The sequence below is a fragment of the Panthera tigris genome, chromosome A1 (genome assembly GCF_018350195.1).
Source record: "Panthera tigris isolate Pti1 chromosome A1, P.tigris_Pti1_mat1.1, whole genome shotgun sequence".
In the NCBI taxonomy this organism is placed as follows: domain Eukaryota; kingdom Metazoa; phylum Chordata; class Mammalia; order Carnivora; family Felidae; genus Panthera; species Panthera tigris.
Genome location: NC_056660.1, coordinates 91,648,245 through 91,666,010, shown reverse-complemented (window position 1 = coordinate 91,666,010; position 17,766 = coordinate 91,648,245). Strand labels below are relative to the sequence as shown.

The 17,766-nt window shown below is 50.9% G+C and overlaps 1 protein-coding gene across 1 annotated transcript in view; it reads right to left on the bottom strand.

Moving 5' to 3' along the window:
- The window catches only part of PHYKPL (5-phosphohydroxy-L-lysine phospho-lyase), a 35,280-nt gene extending 20,771 nt beyond the window's left edge, over window positions 1–14,509 (bottom strand). Inside the window, exons 1-8 of the mRNA XM_042982316.1 lie at window positions 14,396–14,509; window positions 13,403–13,521; window positions 12,185–12,344; window positions 8,074–8,148; window positions 7,419–7,506; window positions 7,225–7,341; window positions 5,792–5,874; window positions 5,323–5,548 (exon numbers count right to left, since the gene is read on the bottom strand). Of these exons, the coding sequence (XP_042838250.1) occupies window positions 5,323–5,548; window positions 5,792–5,874; window positions 7,225–7,341; window positions 7,419–7,506; window positions 8,074–8,148; window positions 12,185–12,344; window positions 13,403–13,521; window positions 14,396–14,454 (927 nt within the window). The 5' untranslated portion in view covers window positions 14,455–14,509. The remainder of the gene's footprint in view (window positions 1–5,322; window positions 5,549–5,791; window positions 5,875–7,224; window positions 7,342–7,418; window positions 7,507–8,073; window positions 8,149–12,184; window positions 12,345–13,402; window positions 13,522–14,395) is intronic.
- Window positions 14,510–17,766: the final 3,257 nt, after the last annotated feature.

Genomic DNA, 17,766 nt, shown 5'->3' with positions numbered 1-17,766 from the left:
ATTACAAAATAAACAAGTTCTGGGGGCATAATGTACAGAATGGTTACCATAGTTAACAATACTCTGCTGCATTTTTGAAAAACCTAGAGCTGAATATTGCAGTGGTCCTCACTTTAAATTTAATTAATTAATTAATTTTTCTGAGAGAGTGAGCATGTAAGTGCACGTGAGCAGGGGAGGGAGAGAGAAGGAGAAAGAGAATCCCCAGCAGGCTTCATGCTCAGCATGGAGCCCAACGTGGGGTTCAGTCTCACAACTAAGATCATGACTTGAGCAGAAATCAAGAGTCAGAGGCTTAACAACTGAACCACCCAGGTGCCTCAGCCCTCACATTGTAGAACTTAGAATCCCTTTACACTCTCAAAAATTATTGAGGAACCCAAAGAGCTTCTGTTTATATAGGTTATATCTATTAATATTTACTGGATAGAAATTAAAACCTGGAAATATGAATAATTAATGTTAAGAAAATTAGTGTTAAATTAATTTTTGTTAGGGGCACCTAGGTGGCTTAGTCAGTTAAGCGTCCGACTTGGCTCAGGTCATGATCTCAGGATTCGTGGGTTTGGGCCCCTCATCGGGCTCTACTACGACAGCTTGGAGCCCGGAGCCTGCTTCAGATTCTGTGTTCCCTCTCTCTGCCCCTCCCCTCCTTGCACTCTTCTCTCTCTCTCTCAAAAAAAAAAACAACCCAAAAAAACCCCAAAAACATTAAAAAAGAGATGAAATGAAAATCTATACCAAATATCATCCTTGATGGACAAGTATTATAAATATTCCTATAAACTGGACAAGTATGCCCACTGTCACCATTGGTTGTCAACTATGTATTGGAAGTCTCACCCAGTATAATCAAACAACTGCCATTTTTTTGAGAGGATATGATTTTTTACATAGGAACAAAGAAGAAAAGGTCTGCCTATAAATTACTAGAAGTGATAGAACAGTTTAGCATGAGAATGGATAAAAAAATTAATATACAAAAGTCCATATTTTATACAGCAGCAGCAAAGAGTATACAGATAAAGAGAGGTCATCTTTTATGATAGAAAGTTTCAAATATCTAGGAATAAATTTAATAATGTGTAAGATCTCTGTGGGGGAATTTATAAAACATGGAGAGGTATGCCATGTTCATGGGTAGCAAGATTCAATAATATACATCAATTTTTGTTTCAAATTCATCTACAGATTCAAGTGATTTCCCTATCAAAATTCCAACAGGGTTTTTCCTGTTTAAAGATAACTTTAAAATAAAACATCAGTGAAATAGTAAAGGGCCAGGATGGCCAGAACACTTCTGAAGAAGGAAAAAACAGGTCAGAGGAGAACTTTTCTACCAGACATACAGCTCATTAAGAAGTTCTAGTAATAAGGCAATGTGGTAGAGCAACAGATAGACAAACTGACTAGAAGAACAGAAAGAAAAACCTGGAAACACACCTGTGTGCATATGAACTCTGGTTACGTAATGCAGGTAGCATGTCCGATCAGCGGGGGAACAAAGGAAGCTAAAAACATGTTATTCACATTCACAGAGATGAAATGTGATTCCTGTTTCACACCATGTACAAAAATCACCTCCAGGTGGACTAAGGGCTTATATGTCAAAAAAAAAAAAAAATGTTAAGATACCTGACAGAAACTGTAGATGAATACCTTGTAGACTTTAGCGGTAGGGAGAGATCTCTGAAATGAGACACAAAAAGAATTATTAAAGGAAAGATTGATGTAGTCCATGCTAAAATTAAAAAGTGTGGTTCAACAAAAAATATGTAAAAGAAGTGAAAGGCAAGTTATAAATGGGATGAACATATTCACAACCTACACAATTGACAAAAGGCCAGTATCAAGAATACGTGTGTGTGTGCCCCTGTGTACACACACACACACAAATGCATATATACACATACACAAATGCATATACACAGGCACACAAAACTCCTGCAAATAAGTAAGAAAAGCTCTAGTAACTCAATCAAAAAATGGGCAAAAGAAAAAACAGGCATTTTGCAGAAAAGGAAACACATGGCCAATAAACATACGAAGATATCCAAAATCTATAAAGAACTAATATAACTCAACACTCAAAAAACAAATAATGCAATTAAAAAATGGGCAGAAGACACTAACGGAAATTTCTCCAAAGAAGACATCCAGATGGCCAACAGGCACATGAACAGATGTTTACTGTCACTTAACACCAGGGAAATGCAAATCAAAACTACAATCAGATATCACCTCACACCTGTCAGAACGCTAAAGTCAACAACACAAGAAATAACAGGTGTTGGTGAGGATGTTGAGAAAAAGGCACCCTTGTGCACTGTTGGGAATGCAAACTGGTGCAGCCACAGTATGGAGTTTGCTCAAAAAGTTAAAAAGAGAACTGCCTTATGATCCAGCGATGGCACTACTGAGTATTTACCCAAAGAATATTAAGAACACTAATTCAAAGGGTTACATGTACCCTATGTTTATAGCAGCATTATCTACAATAGCCAAGATATAGAAGCAGCCCAGGTGTCTATCGACTGATGAACGGATAAGGAAGATGTGGTATATATAAACAATGGAATGTTATTCAGCCATAAAAAGGAATGAAATCTCACCATTTGCAACAACATGGATGGAGCTAGAAAATATAATGCTAAGCGAAATAAGTTAGTCACAGAGAAAGACAAATACCATATGACTATGACTTCACTCCTATGTGGACTTTAAGAAACAAAACAGACAAGCAAAGGGGGAAAAAAGGGAGAGAGAGAAACAAACCAAGAAACAGACTCTTAACTAAAGAGAACAAACTGAAGGTTATCAGAGGGGAGGTGGGTGGGGGTGGGGGAAATAGGTGATGGGGATTAAGGAGCACACTTGTCACAATGGGTGTCACATTGGGTGTTGTATGGAAGCACTGAATCACTATATTGTACCCTTGAAACTAACATTATACTGTATGTTAACTAGAATTTAAATAAAAACTTAAAAACATATGAAGAGATGTTTCACGTAATTTGAAACCAGGGAATGGCGTATCAAGACCACTTCCTGACATGAGGGGCTACCATTTTAATCCTACTTGCCTGGCAAATGTTAAAAGGCATTTGAGAGGAAGTAGACCCACAGAATCTCTTACCCGCCACAGGCAGGATGCTAACTTGTGACCTACTGTGGAAAACAGATGTCATCATCTGTTAAAATGGAGGTGAACACAGACCCCCACGACCTAGCAATTACACTTGTAGGGTCTATTCCTAAGACAGACTCTTTGCACATGTACAACAGAAACTTATAAAAGTTATTTATAGCAGCAAAAAACATGGGGACAACCCCAGAGCACATCAAGAGGAATGGACAAATAAGCCAGGGCCCATTCATATGGTGGGGACAGTATAAAGCAGTCAAAACAAACTTCAGGGGTGCCTGGGTGGCTCAGTCGGTTAAGCGTCTGACTCTTGGTTTCAGCTCAGGTCATGATCTCAGGTTTCATGAGTTCAAGCTTTGAGTTGGGCTCTGTGCTGACAGTATGGAGCCTGCTTGGGATTCTCTCTCAACCCCTCTCTCTGTGTCCCTCCCCACCCCCCCAATGTCTCTGTCTCTCTCAAAGTAAACACATACCCTTAAAGAAACAACAAACTTCAGTGACAAACAATGTGGACAATTCTTAGTGACTTAATGTTAGGTGAAAAAAACAAATCTCCAAAGACAACACACAGCATGATACACGTTTTATAAGGTTAAAAAAACAACCAGAATAAATAACGTGGTGATGGTTACCGGGGTGGCAGAGGCAATGAGATGGGACTGGGGAGCAACCATACGGGTAGATGCAGGTTACTGTCCAGGTCCTAACTTTCATTTGGAATAATGGCTTCTTGGATGCTTATTACATAAACAAAAGTACCTGGATAGCTGGCTAATGAAGAGAGGACCGTGCAGGGACAGAGGATGAGTCTTCATGAACCACGGTTTGTATGATCTAACTATGGGCACTTCAGGTTAAGCCAAAGAAATAAAAACCCAGATCTGTCTTTCAGCCCTCACAACACACTCCTTCCTGCTCCCAGGGCTGCTCCTCCCTGTTCCCCCAGACGCCCCACTCACAGGACACCCCTTCTCCGCCCTCTCTCCCCCATCCCTCGTCCCTTGTGCTGTCCCCGAATGCAAGCTGTCCACGCCTCCAAGGTCAGGTGTCTACAGGTCTGGTCCAGGGCAGGAGCTCTATCTGCGTGTCTCCTGGGCACAAAGTGACGATTTGCCAAACCATCAGCCCTCACCCTTAACGACCTCTGCCAACTTTTGCCCACCTTGCCCAATCCTGACATGTTTCAGCCCCAATTTGAACTGGCTCTTTTTTGAGAAGTCATAGTGAGTTCTTCCCTCGACGCTGTCCCTGCCCATGTCCTCCCTGTGGCCTGTGCCCAGACTTGGGTCTTCCTGTCTTAGACAAGATCCTTCTGGATCCGTTTCCTCACCTCTGGTTCTTTCTCTACACTGATCACCAGAGATCCTTCTCGAGTGTATTTCAGACCTCATCTGTCCCCAGTTAAAACCCTTCCATGGCTCGTCATGGCTCGTCATGACGTCAGGATGGGTCCTGACTCCTCAGCTCTTTCTGAGGAAGCCCCTGCTGATGACCATGCTCCCCTCACCCCCTGCATGTTCTCTCAGTGCCGCTGAACTTAGGGAAAGCTCTCCAGCCTCCCCCCCCCCCCACCCCCAAGGACAGGGAGCCATGCCCTCCTCCAAGCTCCAACTGGAATGTTAACTCTGCTCCCAGACCACTAGTCACCCAGACAGATGGAGCTCCTCACACATCTGCATCAGCTCAGGCACAGGGCCTGACACCCAGCAGGGAGAGAGGGCCTTTTGTATTCATTCTGCATACTTTACAAGGCACCGTCTCTTGAGACAGCTTTTAGACTGATGCGAGTTTTTAAAAGGTGTGTGGGGCACCTGGGTGGCTCAGTTGGTTGAGCGTCAGACTTTGGCTCAGGTCATGATCTTGCTGATCTTGGTTTGTGGGTTTGAGCCCCACAACAGGCTCTGCGCTGACAGCATGGAGCCTACTTGGGACTCTGTCTCCCTCTCTCTCTGCCCCTCCTCTGCTTACGCTCTCTCTCTCAAAAATAAAGAAACATTAAAAAAAAAATTAAGGTTGTGTATATTTTTCCCTCTGACCTACAGTAACCCCCAAGGACAGCATCTTAGAAATCTGTGCACTGGGCACAGTGCTAGGCCTGTGGCCTTTGCTCTTTAAGGACCACCAAGGTGAGGCCCACAGGACACACGGTGCTCCCTTGCCCTGGAGCCTTCACTCACCGTGTTGAAGTATTCGACGCCGGTGGCTTCAAATGCCCTTGCCACAGCTTGGGTTGTGGCCACACAGGCTACGGGGTGGCCATTGCCGATGGACTTGCCCATGGTGACGATGTCAGGGACAAAGTCTTCTCCTTGCAGTTGGAAGGCCCAGAAGTGCTGGCCCACTCGGCCAAAGCCCACTTGAATCTCGTCTGCGACAAAGACCCCTCCGGCCCTGTGGATGTGCCTGTGGCAGAGGACAGATGGCGACTGGGTCTGCGATAAGGAGGATCAGACCAGGAGCTCGGGGGTCTTGGACCCTGAACTCTGGTTCTGCCAGCACTAAGGTGGGGGCCTTAGGCAGGTGGCTGGCTTTCTCAGAGCCACCATTTCTTCTCAAAGTTCTGGCCAAGAGGCCAAGCTGAGGCTGGCATTTGGAACAAAGGTCGGGAAACCCCATTATTACAGCTCTGCCATCTCAGCTACTCACTCTGCCACTTCCTGGAAGAAGCCGGCAGGGGGGATGATCTGTCCTCCCACGCTGGGCAGAGACTCTGCAAAGAACGCTGCAATCTGTGGACGAGACAGGATGCTGGGGATACCACCGTGGAGGCACTGAGTGGCAGGCGGAGCATGTCCTGCCAATGCTGGCTCAGCACTGGCTCCAAGCAGGACCACTCACCAGTGTGGCTGTGTGGCCATTTCGGGCTCCAGGTCACATCTGGCCTGTGACCGGGTTTGCTCTGGGGCCGCAAACCAACTCTTACTGCATGGAGTTCTCCAGACCCTTTGTACGCAGCATGTCCCAGGTTTCTCCCCATTGGCCTGTTCCTTCCCTGCTCCTCCCTGGTGACTCCCATCACCCCCACCGAGGGAAACTCAGCCCCCAGCCCTGATCCAGCCTCTTCCTTCATCCAGTCAGCACAGCCTCTGCCTCTCCAGTGTCTGTGCGCACGCTCAGCCCCTCCACCTGGACACACCTGCCTCCTGGCATATCTGTCACTTTCTGCCTTGGCCTCCTGCAGATGCCACCTGGTGGGATGCCTCTGGCAGTCCATCCTCCATCGGCCACCAGGGTGAGCCTCAGCTCAGTCGCCAAACTCATCACTGTCCTGTGTAAAGCACTTCCTTGACCCCATTTCTTACAGCTGTGACCTCCAAGCTATGTTTAGTCCTAGAGCTGCTTCAGAGGTTACCGCCCAGATGAAGGAAGGACTGATGGGGTAGGAAACAGTCTCTTTTCTGCTTTTATGTAAGTGCAGGCAAAGCATCTGAAATGCACACGCCGAGCTCCCCTGATCTGGTCCTGCCAGGCTTTCTGGCTTCATAGCCCGCTGCTCTTTGCTGTGTGTCCTGTGTTCAGCTGTCACTGCTGCAGCAAGACTTTCCGGAGAGCCCTCCCACCAAGAGCTAACTCTGTCCAGCGGTCCCCGTGGCCACTGCTCTCCCAGTGCACACCCATCTCTCCTGTCTCTGCCCCTGAACTCCACGGCCACTACAACACAGGGGAAGGGCCTCCTCACGGCCTCAGGCTGGCCCTATTCAAATGTATCCCTGGTCTTACTGCTCTCTGGCCTCCAGCCTCCTGCACTGCCCTTGTAGGCCTACGTTCTGTCTGCTTCTCTAAGCTCATTTCCTGCCAGCTCGGCCAGGCCCCACAGTGATGTCTGCCTGGGTTGCCCCATGCCCCCTGAGTGCTAACCCCTCTTCATGGAACCGTCCAGCCAGGGGCCTCTGGACTCCTGTAACACCCAGCACGTACCTTTATCTAAACTGTCTGCTGAGCAGCTAACAACCCCCCCCCAACTAAATTCCTAATGGGGGGGGGCCCAGTTCCAGTTTCTCCCAGGGTCCCCGGTATCTAGTACTGGGTTGAAATGCCAGCCGCTGTTCGATTCACGGGACCTGTGCAGACACAGTTACCTTCCTGCCCTTTTCCTGTACGCTGTTCACCACGCGTTCCACCTCGCTGGCATAGGCCCCAGCCGGATTGGGGTGGTCCTCCCGGTAAAGACCCCGGTAGGTGTCTGGGAGAGGTGCCTGTGGGAGTGACAGCGCCGTGTCATCCAGGCTGGGGGGGTGAGCACCGACCTGTTGCCCACTTGGGCAGTGCATACCACATGGACCCACTCCTTCTGGCCATCCAGGTCTCGGAACTTGTAGGGGCTGATGTCAATCAGGGAGCTCAGGTGACCATGATAAGCACTGAGGAGAAGAATGGAGGGGGCTCAGGAACGAGTACTCCATGGCCCAGTCCCGACCAACGTCCACCCACCTCAGGAGACACAGGGAAGACCAACCTTTCCAACACAGCCCCCGACTCCTGGGGCTGGGAACCAGCACGGGCCTTGGAGCCGGTAAGACTTCCCATATGGCCGCTTACTAGCTAGAATGGTGGCTAATCGGTTAACCTCTCTGGGTTCAGTTCTGTCTGCTGAGAAGTGGGGGGCGGGGGGGTTCTCCTTCAGAACTGTCATTAATGCTCTAGCCCTGGGCCTGGTGCACAGCAGATACTCAATACCATCAGGGCTGTTTTAATACCAAACCGTGGGACCCATTCTCACCACCTTACAAAGCATTTTCTGCTGCCAGAAGAGAGGCCCTGGGGGAAAGAGCCCCCTGGTGTATGTAGGGGTGTCTCTATGGCCAGGTCTTCATGTTTCCCTCCAGTAGCCCAGGCCCCTCCTCATCTTCCTGCCCAAGGCATTCAAAGCTGGAGCCTCAATGATCCCCAGTAAGTGGTGGGCCCAGGCTTCTGGAAATGGCACTTACTGGTCTAACACCACCACGTCCCAATGTCCCGTGTACTGGCGGGCCAGCCTCAGGGCCAGGTCATTGGCTTCTGACCTATGAAAGAAAAGGTGGGCCCCGCTCAGACTGCTGTCCAAGGGCTTTCCTCCTGGATACCTGCTTCCTACAGGGAAGTCCAGAGGGAAAGAAAAGCCCTGCCAGCAGCAAGAAGATTCTCAGGACACCATTTGTGACTCATTTGAGTTCATTCACTCAATCAACATTTTATCAAATGTGCTGGGAGCTGGGGTGGGGGCTGGAAATAGTAAGGAAAATAGGTCCTGGCTCTTCTGGAGCTTTCTACATTCTAGTAGGTATCATGAAAGCAAAATAAACAAAGAATGATCATTTTCATAAGTGCCCCAAGAGAACCACATAGGGCCTCAATTGTGTCCCCCTAAATTCTTATGATGAAGCCCTAACCCCTACCACCTAAGAATGTGACTATTTAACATAAATTTATATGAATTAACATTTATTTATTTTTGAAAGACAGAGACAGAGTGAAAGTAGGAGAGGGGCAGAAGGCGGGGGGGAGACAGAATCTGAAGCATGCTCCAGGCTCTGAGCTGTCAGCACAGAGCCTGATGTGGGGCTGGAACCCAGAAACACAAGATCATAACCTGAGCCAAAGTCAGACACTCAACTGACTGAGCCACCCAGGCGCCCCTAAATTTATATACATTAAAATGAGGCTGTCAGGGTGGGCCCTAATCCAATCTGACTAGTGTCTTTATACGAAGAGGAAACATGGGCACACAGAGACACAAGAGGCGTGGACGCCAAGAAGAAAGACCAAGTGAGGACACAGCCAGAAGGTGGCCATTTACAAACCAAGGAGAGAGACCTCAAAGAAGTCAAACCTGCTGACATTTTATTCTTGGATTCTGGCCTCCAGGAGTAGGAGAAATAAATTTGTTATTCAAGCCTCCCAGCCTGTGGCATTTTGTCATGGCAGCCCTATCTAAAGGGGTCAGGGAAAACCTCTGTGAGGAGACACCACCAGAACTGAGTCCCCAGAGGGAAGTTTCTAGGCAGAGTGAGCAGCACGTGCAAGGGACATGTGCAGGAAAAGTGCTCGGTGTGCTCAGGGAACCGAGACGCACAAGGGAGGCAAGGGGCAGCATGGGAGAGGAAGTGGGGAGACATGAAGGGGCCCCACACACACGACCTTGGAAGGCGCCTAGATTTTCTTCTCAGTGCCATGCCAAGCTACTGAAGAGTTTTTTATTTTTATTTATAGTAAAACCTTGGATTGTAACTTGTTCTGTGAGTGTTCTGCAAGATGAGCAAACATTTCTAACAAATTTTAACTTGATAAATGAGCAATGTCTTATGAGTGGTATGAGACACTGAATGTCACATGATCACAACTGAGCCAACGGTTCTTGAAATTTGCTTTGACATGCAAGTGCTTTGGATTACAACCATGTTTCTGGAATGAATTATGCTTGCGAACCAAGGTTTTGCTGTATTTGTTTTTTTTTTAAGATTTATTTATTTATTAAAAAAATTTTTTTTAACGTTTATTTATTATTGAGAGACAGAGAGAGACAGAGCATGAGCATGGGAGGGGCAGAGAGAGGAGGAGACACAGAATCTGAAGCAGGCTCCAGGCTCTGAGCTGTTAGCACAGAGCCTGATGCAGGGCTCGAACTCACAAACTGTGAGACCATGACCTGAGCCGAAGTCAGACGCTTAACCGACTGAGCCACCCAGGCACCTCAAGATTTATTTTATTTTTAGAGAGAGAGAGAATGCAAGCAGGGGAGAGGAGCAGAGGGAGAGAGAAAGAATCTCAAGCAGGCTCTACACTCAGCACAGAGCCTGACATGAGGCATGATCCCACGACCCTGAGGTCACGACCTGAACCGAAATCAAGAGGACACTTAATCGACAGAGCCACCCAGGTGCCCTGCTACTGAGAGTTTTAATCTGAGAAGGGACGTGAATCAGCTCCCATCTGAGGAGGCAGCCTCCGGCTGTGTGGGCCTAATGGAGTAAAAGGGGAAGAGACAAGAGCTAAGGACACCCAGCTCAGAGCAGGTGGCGGCCATGGAGAACAGAAAGAGGGACAGAGGCAGAAGACAACTTGGGGACAGATGAAGCGGGCTTGCTGTAGGATTGGGAGGAGGGTGTGTGGTTCCTGCCTGGAGGAGAGATGCAGATAGTGTTGCCATTGACGAGGTGGGACAGGGTCGGGGTGGCCGGGGGGGGTGGCGGTGTCCTCCTGAGAATGCCAGTGACAGCCAGTGCCGTGGTCCCATACCAGACGTGGTCCCATGTCTTCTGTTGGTAGAAGACAACCAACTCCTTTTGGACCCATCGAGTTGGAGATGTTCCAGAAGTGGGCATTTAGAACCTTGGGGCTGGAACACATGGGAAGCATCCGGGCTTGAGACACAAATTTGGGAGTCATTAGCACGTGAACATGGAAAGACTTGGAAATGGATGAGATCACACAGGGAGAGGGCTCAGGACCAGCCGCAAAGAAGAGAGGAGAAGCGATTGGCAGAGGAGACCAAGGGGTGGCCAGAGGCTGGTGGAAACCGGGAGTATGCAGCATCCTGGAAGCGAGACTAGAAAGCACTTCTGGAGAGTGGTGATGCTGTCAACATTGCCGAGAGATAGTGTAAGGCAAGAGCAGCAAAGAGACCACTGGATTTGGCAATGTGGAAGTTGCTGGAATCCAGAGTGCATGTGATGGAATAAACCAGCAAACGTCCCTGACCCCACTGCCCAGGAAGCTCTCACTCCTGGACCCAGCTTTCTGCTCTTCCCTAATAAGCTCTGGTTCTGGCTTTGCCCCAGAAAGGACCCCAAGCTGAGTCCTTTCTTTGAACTACTATTTCCTTATCTGCAAACTGAAGATGGGAACTTACGCATCCTAGAAATTACCAAGGTGTGGTGGCAGGGGCCGGGGGGGGGGGGTACTGATGAATGAAAATGACAGTGGGGCATCTGAGTGGCTCAGTCGGTTAAGCATCCAACTTCGGCTCAGGTCATGATCTCACAGTTCATGAGTTCGAGCCCCACGTCAGGCTCCTGGCTGACAGCTCAGAGCCTGGATCCCCCTTCAGATTCTGTGTCTCCCTCTGTCTGCCCCTCCGCTGCTTGCACTCTGTCTCTCTCATGGTCTCAAAAATAAATAAACATTAAAAAAAAAGAAAAAGAAAATGACAGTGATGATGGTAACACTCATTACTATAACCCAAATGCCATGACTCGGTTTGTTGGAGTGTTCTGTCCCAGGCAAGGCTGGGCCAGACCTATGTACACATCATCATCTGCTGTTTCTGTCCCCGCTGCCACTACTAGCGTTAGCTATCATCACCTGTCACCTGGCTGCTGAATTGGTGCCTAATGGGGTCCATTCTTGCTCTTCTCCAGCCCCGATGACATCACTTGCCTGATTAAAACCCTCAGATGGCTTCCCAGTGTTCTCAGGATAAAAACAAATTCCTCACTTGGAATGTGTCAGCTCATACCCTCTCCTCTCCCTTTGGGTCCTCAAGTGTGCCAGATGCCATGCCCTGACTGCTGCAGGGCCTTTGCACAGGCTGAGCAACCCTGACGTGAATACTTCTGGTGAAGTGGGCAGCTTCCTTCCTGCTCATCAGCTCTTTGCCTGATAGAGAAGTCTTCCCTGACCCTCTGCTGGCAGGCTTTGGCCCCTCACCGCTTCTCTGCCTCATCAGGTCCCTTCCTTCTCCTCCAGACAATGACCTCTGCATTTCTGTGAAGGACCAGTTGATGTTTCTGTTCCTTACTGAGCGAGCTGAGGGCAGGGATTTTGGCTATACCCCCCAGCTGGGCCTGTGTATTCATAAGGCAGAAGTAAAGGAACATATTACCTAGGTAAGCCCCCAAGACAATCATGGAGACAATCATGCAACAGAGGTACTGGCATGCTTTACTAAGAGACCAGAAAACTGGGATCTGACAGAGTGAGCACCAGGGTCTACAGAGGGGAGTGTGGGCTCCCGACTCTGCAAGGGCAAGGCTGCCTCGCTCCCAGTGCTTGCTGGGTCAGCCACACTAGGTTTCAATAGGTGAGCAATTCTGTCTTCACCATCGGCCGAAGTCCACTTACCCAGAATTCAGGAAATAAAACACAGAGAGCTTCTCCGGCAGGGTCTCTGATAGCCTCTGTGCATAATCCACGATGTTGTCGTGCAGGTACCGGCTGTTGGTGTTCAGCACCTGGTTTTGTTCGTGCGCTGCTCGGACCACGAGAGGGTGGCAGTGCCCAACTGGAAGAGGGCCACCAATGTCACATAGTGGCTCTGCTCAGCCAGCCCCACCGGGCCTCCCCCAGCTGTAGTCCATAAATCCAGCCAGAGGAGAGCAGTTGTGAGGGAGAGGCAGAGAGGAAAGAGGCGACTCTGAAGATGGGGTGTGTGGTGTGTATGTATGTATGTGCCAGAGAGGCCAGTTCTAGAAAGGAGTCCCTGAGATTCGGGCAAAAGAAAAAGTTTGTTGGCAGAAACCCTATCTAGAAAATCCGTGTCTGTAAGGAAGCTTCTTGAGGCCTGTTGGACAAAGACAGGATGTGGGGAGGAGTGCCTGTCGGCAGGCTTGACTTCACTAATCAATGGAGGCAGGAGGTAATGTTGATTGCCAACAGCCTGGGATTATAACAGCTCAACCTGTGTTGAGCCAGGCACACTCCAAGCAAATTATCTAAATTAATTCACTTATTCCTCTAAAACACCTTGAGATGAGTCCCTAGTATTATCGTGTCTATTTTGCAGATGAGCAAACTGAGGTACAGAGAATTAAACAACTTGCCCAAGATCATAATGTAAGTGGAGGGCAGGGATATGATGAACCCAAGCGGTTTGGGACTAGAGCCCTTGTTTTTACTCTCTATTTCATTAATCTCTAGTTTGCTTTTTGGGTCACAGACTCCTTTTCATCCCATCAGCTCTGATGGCCCCACCTGGATAACTAAATTCCTACTTCAGTTTCCTTGCCTAGCACCTGAGAAGGTCCCTGGGGCTGAAGCCCTGCCATGATTCCCAATACTTGGCCAGAGGCCTGCTGTGTTGCTGGTCATGGTCAGGCTGACTGCTGTTCTCTGAGCTTGCCATCAGTCCCAAGTGGAACTGGACTTCCGACTGCTGTGCTGCCTGATTTAGCACAGCTACTGCTTGAAGCCTCTCCATGAGGCACACCAGAAAGACTGGACTCCTCTGCTCAGCTCAACCCAAGTTCTCCGCACCTCTCTGCAATCTCAGGATCACCCTGGGACCAGGTTCACAGCCTCAGCCTGCTCCCCTGCCCTGCCAGCCTGAGGTAGGATACTAACCATGAGCCACATTGTTGACACAATCCAGGTATTCTGCACCCTGTTCATCGTACAAGTACTGTCCTTGGCCCCGGACAATCTTAATAGGATCCTCAGGATAAAAGAGTCTGCAAGAATCGCTGTGGGGACAGTAAGAAGTGGACAGCCATGTCTGAAGACCTGAAGGGACAAGTCCACCCACCATAGCACCTGCCCCCCAACAACCCCCCAGTTTCTGGGAGGGACAAAACTTTAAGGGCACGGTGGTGCTTTCCTGCTTCCAGTCCCTCACCCATAGGTGGCTGGAAAGGAGGAAGTAATAGGGTGAGAAGCTGCTAAAACTGAAATTATTTAAGTCATGTGAAGGCTAGGCGGCCTTGATCATTTCTGCACGTGCCCACATTAATCTCTTGGATCCCAAGGAACGGCGGCAGCTCCAGACCCACGGGGGCTCCTTAGAGCAGGGTTTCCTTGCTGGGATGCATGTGAGGGAGGGCACCCTCGCAGGTGGCTGGAGCTCAGCTCTGAAAGGTCCTTGCCAGCCCAGTGCCTCTGCTACCCTGCTGGGTGTCAGCCCCATGTGCCACCAAGAGTCCCTCTCACAGGTTACAGGTAGGCTTTCTCTAAGGCTTCCTGGGAGACGACCCCCCATGCCCACCCTCCGTCTGAACTTTCAGTCCCTTCCTGGATCACTCTCAGGCCAGGTCCAGCTGGCGGGCCAACCCTGGGGGAGGTCCTCCCAGGTGCCAGGGCAGAGGCCTTCTCCAGGGGGCCAAGGCCGGTCAGCGGCGGCCGGTGGGGTCGGCCCGGCGCCGCAGGGCAGCCCGATGAGGACGCAGGCGGGGAGGCGGCCGCGGGGACCCCGCGGACACGCAGCTGGCGGCTGGGTCTGTGGGGCCGGGAAGCCGGGGCCCGCGCGAGGCCCGGAGCTGAGGTCCCTGGGCTCCGCGGGCTCCGCGCCGGACGTGCGTGCGTCGTGCGTGCGCGCACCGCCCCGCGCCGCTGTCTCAGTACCTTAGCAGCCGCCGCCTCAGGGCCAGAGTCTCGGCCTTCCCGCGCCGATCGGCGGCCATAGCACCGGGCGGGCAGTTGCAGAGGAGACGCAGCGCAGAGAAGCCTCTCGCACGCTCGGCCGCCAGCCCCGCCCGCGGGCCCCGCCCCCGCCCGCGGGCCCCGCCCCCGTCGCGGGCCCCGGGGACGCAGCGCCCGCCTCCTGCCGCTGGCACCTAGCAGTTTCCGTCTCTGGGAAGGGTTCTTGGGTGACCCCGCCGCTTTTTTTCTGTCCCAGCAGGGCTCTGAGCTCAGGGCTCAGTTTCCCGCGTCTCCTTACTGGTGCATAAAATGGGTTACCCTGTGAGTTAACTGGGAATGTGTGACTGACACCTAGCCCAGGGCCTGGTTCACAGCAGGGGCCTCGGGGCTGGAGAGGAGATTGTCAATGCTGGGGCAAGACCTAGGACTTCCCAATTTCAGGAGGGAACAGGGTCACTGCTGGGACTGACCAAGAGGGTCCTGGGCATGAGCATGACCTTCAGGGCGGCATGACTCCTGCTAGAATCCAGGAAGGGTAAACAGAGTTCTGTAAACACTGAGAGAATCGTGCAGTGTGTAGGCAGGAAGAGCGTTGGGAGGCCTGCTCGGCCTTATGATCCGCGGCCAGGAAACTCAGGCCCAGGAAGGAAAGGGGCTTTGCTCCCAGGCACCCAGCAAATGTGTAGCAGAGGCTGGACTCCAGCTCAGGTCTGTCTGACTCTGACGCTTGGTGCAGTGAATGAGAAGAAATGACCCCCAACGGGCTGGGAAGCTGCGCTACCAGAGACATAGCCCCAACCGGGGTGGGTCCCTGGGACTTTCTGCCTTGACAAACCCAGAACAAGGGACTTAGGTCGAGGCCTGAGCAAGCTGAGTAAGGGGAGGTTCCTGCTGTCCCTCCTGTCACCGGTCATGATTCTCAGCTCTCTGCTCTGCTCCCTTTGTTGCTGATTTCTTCATCCCTTCCCCCATGCTGGAAAATGCTTAAGGTATTTATTAAAGAGCGTTTGGGGTTTCACTTTTTTAAAATTATGGTATCATATACATAATGTTACCATTGCAACCATTTTTAAGTGTATAGTTCAATGGCATTAAGTACATTCACATGCAACCATCACCACCGCCCATCTCCAGAACCTTTCTGTCTTCCTAGGCTGAGTTAGAAGGCAGGCTGGCGGGGGCGGGGGGGGGGCACGAGGCTGAGAGTCCTGTTTAGGCCCCATCTTTGGCCTTGTTTCTAGCCCCAAAACACAAGCCTCTAATGGCCCAGGGCAGCTCAGAGAAGTCAGGTCGGCTCTGGGACTGTTCCTGTCTTGGGGTAAGAGTGAGAAGGTTGCACTCAGGTCCAGCTCACATCTCATCTACTCCTGGGGTGTCCAGGGTCAGGGGGGCAGTACAGCCGCAGGCCAGGCTGGCCCAATTCCTGGGCCAAGAGTGTCTCCAGTAGGGTTGGGGCAACACTAGGAAGCTTCCCCTTCTTCCTGCTCAGAGAAGCCCACTCCTTTCCTCTGGCCCCAGGCTCAGCACTCCTCTGTTATCTCAAGTGTGGGCTTCGGGGTACCAGGGCAGGGATGGGAAGAAGTGGCTGAATTGGGATTTGAGTCCCAGGAGTGTTCCCCAATCATTGTGACAATCTCAAGCACCCTGTGTGTTTCTAGCAGTATCTTGGGGATCAGGAAGAACGAGGCCTGGGTGAGCCTGCTCCTCTTGAGCCTCAGCTCGTCTGGAAAAGGTGACAGTAATCCTTGTGATTAGCTTAGCTGCCATGGCACGCAGCGGGGCTCAGTAAATGTGCTTCCCTCGCTTCGGAAGGGGGTAGTGTGAGGCCAAACTGACTTTCTCAGCAGAGGGCCATGAAGCTCTCAGTCCTTGAGGCTCAGCTGTGAGGCAGGGACCCCCCCCCCCCCCCCCCCCGCTTCCCGCCCCTGAGCTGAGTCTCAGCTGGGACCTCAAGCACATCATTCATTCTTCTGTAGTGTTTTGCCCCTGCCCAAGCTCTTGGAAGACTCTGTGGGCTCTGTGTTTTGAAGCTTGTTGAAATTTGCAGACCTGACGATACACGGTATGAGGCCACAAGGGGGCAACAGTGGGCCATGGATGGCCTTGTCTTGCCAAAGGGGTGGTTTCTTCCTCCCTTGAGGATCTGCCTGCCAATCACCCAGCATCATGACACTGCCTAGCAGACTCCATGCCCGGCCAAACAATTTGGAAGGACAAACTGGAGGATATCCAAGGCCCTGGGTCCAGTCTGCCTGCCACCCACAACTGTCTTGGCTGTGCATCCCTGGGCAGGTGTCCCCCTGCTCAAGTGCTTCAGTTTCCTCATATGTGAAGTGGAAACAGTGACACCAATCATGGAGGCCTGTCCTTCCTTCACAGGGCTGGTTATGGGATCCAGTGAATCACCCAGGTAGAGGGAGAAGTGGATTAACTGTAGCGTCCAGCCGAATTGTGAAGTTTTGCTGGGGCTCCCAAGGATGCCCGGACACCCAGTGATCTCCATCAGCCCTCAGAGCCCCACTTTGTTTCTGTCCCCTTCCACACTACCAGCTTCCCCAGTGAGCCACACGATTGGCCAGCCAGCAGCACGGCCCGCCACTTACTGCCAACAACTTAGGGAGACAGAGCTGGGGAGTTGATACTTTCCTCCTCCCTAGCAGTGTGTGGCTGGGCCTCTTCTGCATAGTGAGGAAGCCACGTAGCGTGACCTGGGCAGACTCCCCATACTGGGGTTTCCTTAGTGTTACCCCTCGGAAGCAGAAGACCTGAGATACCATCACTGCAGGCCTGTTCTTGTCCGTACTACCCTGGATGTGCTTGGTTTTGTCATCTGTGATATGGGCACCCTCACTGGGTTCCTCCCCCAGGGTCGTTATGAGGACCAGCTGCAATGAGGGAAATACAAACATCCTGCAAGACTGTGGCCCTGGCTTGGTCTTAGAGTGGAGAAAAGAGAAGGGATTCCGAACCAAAAACGCTTCCTGGTGCCTGACCTGTCCTAGGGGTAAGCATTGCTGTCCCATTTTCCAGAGGAGGTGGCGGATTTGAATTTTCTAAGATGGCTGCCACGAGATCTACTATCCCACGTTTTCTCCTTAAAGATGATGTTGGCACTTTCCCCTTGAATGAGGGTGAGCCTCTGATTCTGGCAGGAAGTGACACCATCTGATTTCTGAGGCCTGGCTGTAAATGGTGACACAGCTTGCTTCCTGGTCCACCTGGCTCATGCACCGTGGGGATCCAGCAGCTGTGCTGGGAGGAAGCCCAGACCACACAGAGAGGTGTCCTGGCTCTCTGAGGTCCCAGGTAACGGCCAGCATGGGCCACCATGCGTAGGAGAGCTTGAGTGACAA